This window comes from Cherax quadricarinatus, chromosome 97 (assembly GCF_038502225.1).
Source record: "Cherax quadricarinatus isolate ZL_2023a chromosome 97, ASM3850222v1, whole genome shotgun sequence".
Classification (NCBI taxonomy): domain Eukaryota; kingdom Metazoa; phylum Arthropoda; class Malacostraca; order Decapoda; family Parastacidae; genus Cherax; species Cherax quadricarinatus.
The window spans coordinates 5,506,305-5,520,586 of NC_091388.1; the positions used below are offsets into that span (position 1 = coordinate 5,506,305).

Sequence of the window (14,282 nt, forward strand, 5' to 3'; positions counted from 1 at the left end):
AATTTTTATTTAGCAACAGATGAATACAAGTATGTACAATTATAATGCATACTGTAAATTACTTACCAGGATAACACACAAAAGTCAGTGACTTATTTACATTCAGTTATCCTGGATCACTAAGCCTTCCCTGGGTTATCCTGGATCACTAAGCCTTCACTGGGTTATCCTGGATCACTAAGCCTTCCCTGGGTTATCCTGGATCACTAAGCCTTCACTGGGTTATCCTGGATCACTAAGCCTTCCCTGGGTTATCCTGGATCACTAAGCCTTCACTGGGTTATCCTGGATCACTAAGCCTTCACTGGGTTATCCTGGATCACTAAGCCTTCCCTGGGTTATCCTGGATCACTAAGCCTTCACTGGGTTATCCTGGATCACTAAGCCTTCACTGGGTTATCCTGGATCACTAAGCCTTCCCTGGGTTATCCTGGATCACTAAGCCTTCACTGGGTTATCCTGGATCACTAAGCCTTCCCTGGGTTATCCTGGATCACTAAGCCTTCCCTGGGTTATCCTGGATCACTAAGCCTTCACTGGGTTATCCTGGATCACTAAGCCTTCCCTGGATTATCCTGGATCATTAAGCCTTCCCTGGATTATCCTGGATCATTAAGCCTTCCCTGGATTATCCTGAATCACTAAGCCTTCCCTGGGTTATCCTAGCTTACTAACCCTTCCCTGGGTTATCCTAGCTTACAAACCCTTCCCTGGGTTATCCTAGCTTACAAACCCTTCCCTGGGTTATCCTAGCTTACAAACCCTTCCCAGGGTTATCCTAGCTTACAAACCCTTCCCAGGGTTATCCTAGCTTACAAACCCTGCCCTGGGTTATCCTAGCTTACTAACCCTTCCCAGGGTTATCCTAGATTAACAACAAAAAAAAAAGGCACAATACCGTGACTGGAACAACACAAAATAACTCGCACATAGAAGAGAGGAGCTCACGACGACGTTTCGGTCCAACTTTGTAAATGGTCAAAGTCGGACCGAAACGTCGTCGTAAGCTCCTCTTCTATGTGCGGGTTATTTGTGCATTATCCTAGATTACTAACACTTCCCTGGGTTCTCCTAGATTACTAACCCTTCCCTGGGTTATCCTGGATTACTAACCCTTCCCTGGGTTATCCTAGATTATTAACCCTTCCCTGGGTTATCCTAGGTTATTAACCCTTCCCTGGGTTATCCTAGGTTATTAACCCTTCCCTGGGTTATCCTAGATTACTAACCCTTCCCTGGGTTCTCCTAGATTACTAACCCTTCCCTGGGTTATCCTAGGTTATTAACCCTTCCCTGGGTTATCCTAGGTTATTAACCCTTCCCTGGGTTATCCTAGATTACTAACCCTTCCCTGGGTTCTCCTAGATTACTAACCCTTCCCTGGGTTATCCTAGGTTATTAACCCTTCCCTGGGTTATCCTAGATTACTAACCCTTCCCTGGGTTCTCCTAGGTTACTAACCCTTCCCTGGGTTATCCTAGGTTACTAACCCTTCCCTTGGTTATCCTAGGTTACTAACCCTTCCCTTGGTTATCCTAGATTACTAACCCTTCCCTGGGTTATCCTAGGTTATTAACCCTTCCCTGGGTTATCCTAGATTACTAACCCTTCCCTGGGTTATCCTAGATTACTAACCCTTCCCTGGGTTCTCCTAGATTACTAACCCTTCCCTGGGTTCTCCTAGATTACTAACCCTTCCCTGGGTTCTCCTAGATTACTAACCCTTCCCTGGGTTCTCCTAGATTACTAACCCTTCCCTGGGTTCTCCTAGATTACTAACCGTTCCCTGGGTTCTCCTAGATTACTAACCCTTCCCTGGGTTCTCCTAGATTACTAACCCTTCCCTGGGTTCTCCTAGATTACTAACCCTTCCCTGGGTTCTCCTAGATTACTAACCCTTCCCTGGGTTCTCCTAGATTACTAACCCTTCCCTGGGTTCTCCTAGATTACTAACCCTTCCCTGGGTTCTCCTAGATTACTAACCCTTCCCTGGGTTCTCCTAGATTACTAACCCTTCCCTGGGTTCTCCTAGATTACTAACCCTTCCCTGGGTTCTCCTAGATTACTAACCCTTCCCTGGGTTCTCCTAGATTACTAACCCTTCCCTGGGTTCTCCTAGATTACTAACCCTTCCCTGGGTTCTCCTAGATTACTAACCCTTCCCTGGGTTCTCCTAGATTACTAACCCTTCCCTGGGTTCTCCTAGATTACTAACCCTTCCCTGGGTTCTCCTAGATTACTAACCCTTCCCTGGGTTCTCCTAGATTACTAACCCTTCCCTGGGTTCTCCTAGATTACTAACCCTTCCCTGGGTTCTCCTAGATTACTAACCCTTCCCTGGGTTCTCCTAGATTACTAACCCTTCCCTGGGTTCTCCTAGATTACTAACCCTTCCCTGGGTTAGTAAATCCCTGGGTTAGTAAATCTGAGAAATAAATCCCACCTCCCGGACTCGAGTCCAGCTAATCAGTTTCCTGTAGTCCCTTCATAAATGTTATCTCGCAAAATTATCCTGTATAAACAAATTACAAATATTAATGTATTATGAGGTACTGATCTCCAGGTTGGAATAATTGCCTACTAAAAAAAGCCAAACTTTTTTTTTTTTTAATTTTAAGCAATAGTGTTGAAATAATGGTTGCTTTATATGCCCAAAAAAATTTATGTAGATATTAACGGAAGATTGGATATCAGATTGGAGGGAGTATGGAGGAGGTGAATGTGTTCAGATATTTGGGAGTGGGTGTGTCTGCAAATGGGTCTATGAAAGATGAGGTGAATCATAGAACTGACGAGGGGATAAAAGTGAGTGGTGCATTGAGGAGTCTGTGGAGACAGCTGTATTCATGAAAGTAAAGAGGGGAATGCATGAGAGTATAGGTATACCAATGCTCTTGTATGAGTGCGAGGTATGGGCTGGAGGCAGTGAAGATGTTGTGTCTGAGGGTAATGTGTGGTGTGAATATAATGCAGAGAATCTGTAGTTTGGAGATTATGAGAGGTGTGGGATTACCAAAACTATTATCCAGAGGGCTGAGGAGGGGTTGTCGAGGTGGTTTGGACGTGTAGAGAGGACAGAACGAAATGGAATGACTTCAAGAGTGTATAAATCTGTGGTGGAGGGAAGGCAGGGTAATGGTCAACCTAGGAAAGGTTGGAGAGAGGGGGTAAAGGAGGTTTTGTGCACGAGAGGCTTGGACTTCCAGCAAGCATGCATGAGCATATTAGAGGAGCAAATGGAAACAAATGGTTTATAGGACTTGACGTGCTGTTGAAGTGTAAGCAAGGTAACATTTATGAAGGGATTCAGGGAATCCGGCAGGCCGGACTTGAGTCCGGGAGATGGCAAGTACAGTGCCTGCACTCTGAAGGAGGGGTGTTAATGTTGCAGTTTTATAACTGTAGTGTAAAGCACTCCTCTGGCAAGACAGTGGAGTGAATGATGATGAAAGTTTTTCTATTTTGGATCACTTTGCCTTGGTGGGAGAAGGCCGATGTGTTAATAAAAAAAAATTAAGATAAACATGAGAAATTTCAAGGTGGTTTGCTTCGTGTGAGATTGATGCTTGTGTGTTTGGTACAGAATTCACTGCATGTTATGTCAGTAAGTTCAGTCAAGTACAGGTACACATAAGTACAGCTACATAAATCATCATACATAGCAGCATATGTGTAGACTGCTTAGGATAACTCAAGAAAGTCAGACAAAGTGACTTATTTTCATTTGGGTCAGTATCGGCAATGCTCTTATTTACAATATCTGTAATCGTCATAACCATGAAAATACTGAACATGTTTACATCATGTTAATATGCTACAATCCTCACTGCCTACAATCATAAACCTGTAATTCTTTAAATAATTAAACTGGATAAAATCCATATGGAATTTACTAATAGGATATTCAGTTCTCTTGTATTCATTTTAACTTCCAAATTTATGTTTATATTAAGAGACTATATAAAAGCAATCAATTAGTCACTGCCTCATTAAGCTTAAGTCCGTCAAAAATTTGTCTGAAATGCATGCGCACCTTCCTGCATGCGCACCAAAATGTCACTCACCTTTGTTCAAACATTTTATCTAAAATCTATAATATTAATCTATAATATTAATAATAAGACTTGGGGAATTGAACAAGATTATAGTGTTTTACCTATAATTGGAGTCTAAAGTGCATTTAGGTGTGAATTATTTTGATGCAAGTGGTCTATTTTGCTGAATAAAAATCAGAATTGAGAGAGTTGTACCTAAAGCAAACAAATGAAGTGCAGAATGAATTAAGGGGATAAAAATGTACTAAGATATCTGACCAAGAGACAACTTGCAGCAAGGGATTCAAGGTGAAATAGAATACTTTGGATTTTTAACCCACTTGAGGGTTAGCCAACCAGGATAACCCAGTAAAGTCAGTGTGTCACTGAGGATTGTTCTTATTTCCACCGGGGTTCTTTAATCTCTTCCCCAGGATGCGACCCTCACCAGTCGACAAACACCCATGTACCTACTTACTGCCAGGTGAACAGTAACAGCAGGTGTAAAGAAACATGCCAAACATTTCACCCATGTTGGGAAGTAAATTTATTTCGACAAGGGTACATAAGTTATCATACATAATGTGAATTACCCACCAGGATGACCCAAAAAAGTCAGTGATTTATTTCCATTAAGGTCCTTGTAATACCTTATTCTTTAAACCTTAGAAATTAAAACCAGTAACTCGACTGTGTGAAAATCAGCTACAGTAGTAATAAATAATAAAGTTCTTTACACTAACATGAAGCTAAGCATTGTATGGCAATAGAGTTGTGGATGTGTGGAATGAGGTCCCAAACAGCATCACAGAAGAACATTACCACAGCTTCAAGAACAGGTTAGACAGGTTGGTGCAAGACCTGCCTAGCACAGGCTGGTTGACTTACACCAGTATATTAAGTCCTCAACTTAAAAACACACTGAGAATCTTCTGTACTGTATACAACAAAATATTTTACATAATACAGGTCCCCAACGTGTTTATAAGTTCAAGATTTTCTATTTTTATTATCACACTGGCCGATTCCCACCAAGGCAGGGTGGCCCGAAAAAGAAAAACTTTCACCATCATTCACTCCATCACTGTCTTGCCAGAAGGGTGCTTTACACTACAGTTTTTAAACTGCAACATTAACACCCCTCCTTCAGAGTGCAGGCACTGTACTTCCCATCTCCAGGACTCAAGTCCGGCCTGCCGGTTTCCCTGAACCCCTTCATAAATGTTACTTTGCTCACACTCCAACAGCACGTCAAGTATTAAAAACCATTTGTCTCCATTCACTCCTATCAAACACGCTCACGCATGCCTGCTGTAAGTCCAAGCCCCTCGCACACAAAACCTCCTTTACCCCCTCTCTCCAACCTTTCCTAGGCCGACCCCTACCCCGCCTTCCTTCCACTACAGACTGATACACTCTTGAAGTTATTCTGTTTCGCTCCATTCTCTCCACATGTCCGAACCACCTCAACAACCCTTCCTCAGCCCTCTGGACAACAGTTTTGGTAATCCCGCACCTCCTCCTAACTTCCAAACAACGAATTCTCTGCATTATATTCACACCACACATTGCTCTCAGACATGACATCTCCACTGCCTCCAGCCTTCTCCTCGCTGCAACATTCATCACCGATGCTTCACACACATATAAGAGCGTTGGTAAAACTACTCTCATACATTCCCCTCTTTGCCTCCAAGGACAAAGTTCTTTGTCTCCACAGACTCCTAAGTGCACCACTCACCCTTTTCCCCTCATCAATTCTATGATTCACCTCATCTTTCATAGACCCATCCGCTGACACGTCCACTCCCAAATATCTGAATACATTCACCTCCTCCATACTCTCTCCCTCCAATCTGATATCCAAACTTTCATCACCTAATCTTTTTGTTATCCTCATAACCTTACTCTTTCCTGTATTCACTTTCAATTTTCTTCTTTTGCACACCCTACCAAATTCATCCACCAATCTCTGCAACTTCTCTTCAGAATCTCCCAAGAGCACAGTGTCATCAGGAAAGAGCAACTGTGACAACTCCCACTTTATGTGTGATTCTTTATCTTTAAACTCCACGCCTCTTGCCAAGACCCTCGCATTTACTTCTCTTACAACCCCATCTATAAATATATTAAACAACCACGGTGACATCACACATCCTTGTCTTAGGCCTACTTTTACTGTGAAATAATTTCCCTCTTTCCTACATACTCTAACTTGAGCCTCACTATCCTCGTAAAAACTCTTCACTGCTTTCAGTAACCTACCTCCTACACCATACACCTGCAACATCTGCCACATTGCCCCCCTATCCACCCTGTCATACGCCTTTTCCAAATCCATAAATGCCACAAAGACCTCTTTAGCCTTATCTAAATATTGTTCACTTATATGTTTCACTGCAAACACCTGGTCCACACACCCCCTACCTTTCCTAAAGCCTCCTTGTTCATCTGTTATCCTATTCTCAGTCTTACTCTTAATTCTTTCAATAATAACTCTACCATACACTTTGCAAGGTATACTCAACAGACTTATCCCCCTATAATTTTTGCACTTTTATCCCCTTTGCCTTTATACAAAGGAACTATGCATGCTCTCTGCCAATCCCTAGGTACCTTACCCTCTTCCATACATTTATTAAATAATTGCACCAACCACTCCAAAACTATATCCCCACCTGCTTTTAACATTTCTATCTTTATCCCATCAATCCCGGCTGCCTTACCCCCTTTCATTTTACCTACTGCCTCACGAACTTCCCCCACACTCACAACTGGCTCTTCCTCACTCCTACAAGATGTTGTTCCTCCTTGCCCTATACACGAAATCACAGCTTCTCTATCTTCATCAACATTTAACAATTCCTCAAAATATTCCCTCCATCTTCCCAATACCTCTAACTCTCCATTTAATAACTCTCCTCTCCTATTTTTAACTGACAAATCCATTTGTTCTCTAGGCTTTCTTAACTTGTTAATCTCACTCCAAAACTTTTTCTTATTTTCAACAAAATTTGTTGATAACATCTCACCCACTCTCTCATTTGCTCTCTTTTTACATTGCTTCACCACTCTCTTAACCTCTCTCTTTTTCTCCATATACTCTTCCCTCCTTGCATCACTTCTACTTTGTAAAAACTTCTCATATGCTAACTTTTTCTCCCTTACTACTCTCTTCACATCATCATTCCACCAATCGCTCCTCTTCCCTCCCGCACCCACTTTCCTGTAACCACAAACTTCTGTTGAACACTAACACTACATTTTTAAACCTACCCCATACCTCTTCGATCCCATTGCCTATGTTCTCATTAGCCCATCTATCCTCCAATAGCTGTTTATATCTTACCCTAACTGCCTCCTCTTTTAGTTTATAAACCTTCACCTCTCTCTTCCCTGATGCTTCTATTCTCCTTGTATCCCATCTACCTTTTACTCTCAGTGTAGCTACAACTAGAAAGTGATCTGATATATCTGTGGCCCCTCTATAAACATGTACATCCTGAAGCCTACTCAACAGTCTTTTATCTACCAATACATAATCCAACAAACTACTGTCATTTCGCCCTACATCATATCTTGTATACTTATTTATCCTCTTTTTCTTAAAATATGTATTACCTATAACTAAACCCCTTTCTATACAAAGTTCAATCAAAGGGCTCCCATTATCATTTACACCTGGCACCCCAAACTTACCTACCACACCCTCTCTAAAAGTTTCTCCTACTTTAGCATTCAGATCCCCTACCACAATTACTCTCTCACTTGGTTCAAAGGCTCCTATACATTCACTTAACATCTCCCAAAATCTCTCTCTCTCCTCTGCATTCCTCTCTTCTCCAGGTGCATACACGCTTATTATGACCCACTTCTCGCATCCAACCTTTACTTTAATCCACATAATTCTTGAATTTACACATTCATATTCTCTTTTCTCCTTCCATAACTGATCATTCAACATTACTGCTATCCCTTCCTTTGCTCTAACTCTCTCAGATACTCCAGATTTAATCCCATTTATTTCCCCCCACCGAAACTCCCCTACCCCCTTCAGCTTTGTTTCGCTTAGGGCCAGGACATCCAACTTCTTTTCATTCATAACATCAGCAATCATCTGTTTCTTGTCATCCGCACTACATCCACGCACATTCAAGCATCCCAGTTTTATAAAGTTTTTCTTCTTCTCTTTTTTAGTAAATGTCTACAGGAGAAGGGGTTACGAGCCCATTGCTCCCGGCATTTTAGTCGCCTCATACGATACGCATGGCTTACGGAGGAAAGATTCTTTTCCACTTCCCCATGGACAATAGAAGAAATAAAGAAGAACAAGAGCTATTTAGAAAATGGAGAAAAACCTAGATGTATGTATATATACATACATGTGCGTGTCTGTGAAGTGTGACCAAAGTGTAAGTAGGAGTAGCAAGATATCCCTGTTATCTAGCGTGTTTATGAGACAGAAAAAGAAACCAGCAATCCTACCATCATGCAAAACAGTTACAGGTTTCTGTTTCACAGTCATCTGGCAGGATGGTAGTACTTCCTGTATTATGAAAATTATACACAATTCAGGAGGTCCCCGATGTGTGTGTAAGACATGGACTTCCTGTAATCTTTCATCCAGAAATAATTCAACCTCTTTTGGGTAACTTACATTATGTATGGTAATTGTATTTGTGTGTACTTGTACCTAAATAAACTTGCTCCATTTTCCAACATATAAGGTGCACCTATTTTATCCACAAAGGGTCTTGGAAAAATCAGACGCTGCCTTATATGCTCAAGGTCAGAGTCAAGGGTAGACTGAGTTATACTTTAATGTAAAGTAAGAGGGATAATTCATTTAATAATTCTATTTCTACCAGTACATGATACAACTATACAGACCATAGCTGACATCAATGACATACTACGTACTATATAAAAAGTCCCTGGTTATGCAGAACATTTCCCACAAATTAGGTTAATTTTGTCACAGGATGTGGCCCACACCAACTGACTAACACCCAGGTACGCACTTACTGCTAAGTGATCACCGAATGCAGGTGTCTTAAGGAAACACGTCCTGTTTCCACCTGTACCTGGGATTGAATTACGAACCTCAATGTACGAACCGAGTGCGCCACCAACCCAGCCACGGGACACTGTACTCCTGTCGTGCGCCTTATATACCAGAAATACACTACTAAACCTATTACACTAGGTCAGAGGCTTTATTGTGATCCAATATTTTTTTTACAAGTAAACCAAAATTTTCTGTACCACATCAATTGACACTTAAGAGATCCAGCAGGAACTGTGTAGTTCAACTACCTCAGCTGTTAACATATGTCCAAGAGCTGTAGCCTAACTTCCTCAGCTGGTATGTGGGAGATCTAGGAAGTATAGCCTAACTTTCTCAGCTAGTATGTGGTAGATCCAAGAAGTATATACACCATGACTTCCTCAGTTATGTGGGAGATTCATGCAGCATATATACCATATAACTTCCTTACTTATGTGGGAGAACCATGCAGTATATATATCCATTAACCTCCTCAGTTATGCGAGAGAACTGTGCAGTATATATACCCATTAACCTCCTCAGTTATGTGGGAGAACCATGCAGTATATATACCCATTAACCTCCTCAGTTATGCGAGAGAACTGTGCAGTATATATACCCATTAACCTCCTCAGTTATGTGGGAGAACCATGCAGTATATATACCCATTAACCTCCTCAGTTATGTGGGAGAACCATGCAGTATATATACCCATTAACCTCCTCAGATACGTGGGAGGACCAAGTATATATACCCATTAACCTCCTCAGATATGTGGGAGAACCAAGAATTATATATACCCATTAACCTCCTCAGTTATGTGGGAGAACCATGCAGTATATATACCCATTAATCTCCTCAGTTATGTGGGAGAACCATGCAGAATATATACCCATTAACCTCCTCAGATGTGGGAGGACCATGCAGTATATATACCCACTAACCTCCTAAGATATGTGGGAGAACCATGCAATATACATATACCCATTAACCTCCTCAGATGTGTGGGAGAACCATGCAGTATATATACCCATTAACCTCCTCAGTTATGTGAGAGGACCATGCAGTACATGTACCCATTAACCTCCTCAGATGTGTGGGAGAACCATGCAGAATATATACCCATTAACCTCCTCAGTTATGTGAGGACCATGCAGTATATATACCCATTAACCTCCTCAGTTATGTGGGAGAACCATGCAGTATACCCATTAACCTCCTCAGTTATGTGGGAGAACCATGCAGTATATATACCCATTAACCTCCTCAGTTATGTGAGAAGACCATGCAGTATATATACCCATTAACCTCCTCAGTTATGTGGGAGAACCATGCAGTATATATAGCTTTACTTGCTGAGCTTGACATGTGGTATATATGACACGTAGCCATGCGTGTCTACGTACCTTGTTACCGCTTGCTAGCGCGCGGTCACGTCAACTAGTAACCGGTTGTTGTATAGTATAGTATTGTGTATAGTAACCGCTTGTTGACAACTTACTGAATAACAAAAAAAAATGGGTTGTAATTGCAATATAAGAATATAAAGTGCACTGCAGCAGGCCTACTGGCCCATGAGGTTGATGGTGCCCTTTATGTGAGGTTGATGGTGCCATTGATGTGGGGTTAATGTCCTCGACCTGAGGTGGATGGGGTCCTTGATGTGGGGTTGAGGTCCTTGATGTGATCCTCGACCTGGAGTTGTTGGGGCACTTGACCTGGAGTTGATGGGACCTTCGACCTGGGGTTGATGGGGATCCTCGACCTGGGGTTGATAGGATCCTCGACCTGGGGTTGATGGGATCCACGACATGGGGTTGATGGGATCCTCGACATGGGGTTGATGGGATCCTCGACATGGGGTTGATGGGATCCTCGACATGGGGTTGATGGGATCCTCGACATGGGGTTGATGGGATCCTCGACATGGGGTTGATGGGGCCCCTGACATGGGGTTGATGAGGTCCTCGACATGGGGTTGATGGGGCCCCTGACATGGGGTTGATGAGGTCCTCGACATGGGGTTGATGGGATTCTCGACATGGGGTTGATGGGACCAATGACATGGGGTTGATGGGACCAATGACATGGGGTTGATGGGATCCTTGATAATGGGGTTGATGGGATCATTGACATGGGATTGATGGGGTCCCTGACATGGGGTTGATGGGATCCCTGACATGGGGTTGATGGGATCCTTGACAAGGGGTTGATGGGGTCCCTGACATGGGGTTGATGGGATCCTTGACATGGGGTTGATGGGATCCTTGACATGGGGTTGATGGGATCCTTGACATGGGGTTGATGGGATCCCTGACATGGGGTTGATGGGATCCCCGACATGGGGTTGATGGGATCCCCGACATGGGGTTGATGGGATCCCCGACATGGGGTTGATGGGATCCCCGACATGGGGTTGATGGGATCCCCGACATGGGGTTGATGGGATCCCCGACATGGGGTTGATGGGATCCCCGACATGGGGTTGATGGGATCCCCGACATGGGGTTGATGGGATCCCCGACATGGGGTTGATGGGATCCCCGACATGGGGTTGATGGGATTCCCGACATGGGGTTGATGGGATCCCCGACATGGGGTTGATGGGATCCCCGACATGGGGTTGATGGGATCCCCGACATGGGGTTGATGGGCTCCCTGACATGGGGTTGATGGGCTCCCTGACATGGGGTTGATGGAATCCTTGACATGGGGTTGATGGGCTCCCTGACATGGGGTTGATGGGATCCCCGACATGGGGTTGATGGGATCCCCGACATGGGGTTGATGGGATCCCCAACATGGGGTTGATGGGATCCCCGACATGGGGTTGATGGGATCCCCGACATGGGGTTGATGGGATCCCCGACATGGGGTTGATGGGATCCCCGACATGGGGTTGATGGGCTCCCTGACATGGGGTTGATGGGCTCCCTGACATGGGGTTGATGGAATCCTTGACATGGGGTTGATGGGCTCCCTGACATGGGGTTGATGGGCTCCCTGACATGGGGTTGATGGGCTCCCTGACATGGGGTTGATGGGCTCCCTGACATGGGGTTGATGGGCTCCCTGACATGGGGTTGATGGGCTCCCTGACATGGGGTTGATGGGCTCCCTGACATGGGGTTGATGGGCTCCCTGACATGGGGTTGATGGGCTCCCTGACATGGGGTTGATGGGATCCTTGACATGGGGTTGATGGGATCCTTGACAAGGGGTTGATGGGATCCTTGACAAGGGGTTGATGGGATCCTTGACAAGGGGTTGATGGGATCCTTGACAAGGGGTTGATGGGATCCCTGACATGGGGTTGATGGGATCCCTGACATGGGGTTGATGGGATCCCTGACATGGGGTTGATGGGATCCCTGACATGGGGTTGATGGGATCCTTGACAAGGGGTTGATGGGATCCCTGACACGAGGTTGGTAGAGTCCTGGGTTATCATAAGAAGCACTGCAGCAGGCCTACTGGCCCATGCTAGGTAGGTTTATCCTGGCATACATAGGTTACACATATCCTACCTCACTGCCTCCACCTCCTAGTATCAAACCACGACCATTTAAAAAGACGTCCTGGCTTGACCTGGCTTATCCTATCTTACGAAGGTTACATATCACTGGTTCCTAACTTCCTCCTCCTAGTATCAAGCCACAACCATTTAAAGCCACCAGACGTCCTGGCTTGGGAAAACAAGCCAGGGGAACGAAACACCTGGCTTAGCAACGACCTTAAAAAACAAAGCCAGCACAGGTCCTAGTGACCTGTGCTGGCTTACCCCTGGGTTAAGCCACTGGCTTAAACGTTATTCTCATTTAAATTGGTGAGAGTACTGATGTACATGTACTGGCTTATCCCCTGGCTTAGTTGTCACCTAACGACGTTAAGCCACTGGCTTATCCTCTGGCTTAGTTAAGCCACCTAATGGCGTTAAGCCACTGGCTTATCCTCTGGCTTAGTTGTTACCTAACGACGTTAAGCCACTGGCTTATCCTCTGGCTTAGTTAAGTTACCTAACGACGTTAAGCCACTGGCTTATCCTCTGGCTTAGTTAAGCCACCTAACGACGTTAAGCCACTGGCTTATCCTCTGGCTTAGTTAAGCCACTTAACGGCGTTAAGCCACTGGCTTATCCTCTGGCTTAGTTAAGTTACCTAACGGCGTTAAGCCACTGGCTTACCCTCTGGCTTAAGCCACCTAACGGCGTTAAGCCACTGGCTTATCCTCTGGCTTAGTTAAGCCACCTAACGGCGTTAAGCCACTGGCTTATCCTCTGGCTTAGTTAAGTTACCTAACGGCGTTAAGCCACTGGCTTACCCTCTGGCTTAAGCCACCTAACGGCGTTAAGCCACTGGCTTATCCTCTGGCTTAAGTCACCAAACATTAAGCCACTGGCTTAAACGTTACTCCCCTGATATATAAAGCGGCGACAGAGTCCTGGAGTGACATAAGCGTGGTGGCTTAGCCACTGGCTTACTCCCTGGCTTAGTGAAGCTGACAAAGTGTAACTCACTGATATGTTAAGCCATCTCCCGTAGCGAACAACTGTGCCCCAGTGTTGCCGTCCTCGGGCACGTAGCTCGTCCCTCCACATATCAAGTAGTCAGCCATGATGTCAGCGTCCACACTGGCTGTTATAGAGAGCTATCACGTCTTAAATAACGCACGGAAATGCGGGGAAATAGAGAGCAGGAGAGCCAGGTGGTCCTGCTCCTGTCACCGCGTGGAGCAGACTGATGGCTTAACCTCCTACCCCCTACCACCCCTAGGAATCAAAACAAAATCTGTACTGTTTATGCGTTAAAAACTAAAATATAAAATTACAAATTCCACCTTTACCTCAACAAATAAAAAACATTTAATGTATTTATTACTTATATACTTTAAATAACAAAAATAAATGCGCTTTTAGATAAAAATTATGGACAAGATTATAGTTTTACCCCCGGAGAGGTGGTTGCTAGGCAACGGGTGACGCGCGCAGTTTAAAAATTTAATGGCGTGTTTCAGCGTTTATCTAGAAATAGCTTAGTGACTAGACGATGGCAGAGAGTGCCAGGGGAATCTTGGCTCTCTTACACTCAACCCCACACATGTGCCAGGCACTACCGTACAACCAGTGCCTCTTTTAAAAGGACTACACAGTCTTGCGACCCATAAAACGATCTTTTTAAACGGGTTCCACAGTGTTGTCACCC

General features: G+C 44.3%; 1 protein-coding gene across 4 annotated transcripts in view; it reads right to left on the minus strand.

Annotated features, from left to right (window-relative positions):
* ras (Inosine-5'-monophosphate dehydrogenase ras) overlaps positions 1 to 13,829 on the minus strand; it is a 94,188-nt gene extending 80,359 nt beyond the window's left edge. For all 4 annotated transcript variants that reach the window (XR_011394752.1, XM_070105183.1, XM_070105184.1 and 1 more), the window contains exon 1: positions 13,598 to 13,829. Coding sequence is in view for 3 of the 4 variants with exons in the window: in XM_070105183.1 (XP_069961284.1) it covers positions 13,598 to 13,695 (98 nt within the window). In the remaining variant the exon portion in view is untranslated. The remainder of the gene's footprint in view (positions 1 to 13,597) is intronic.
* Between the last annotated feature and the right edge of the window lie 453 nt (positions 13,830 to 14,282).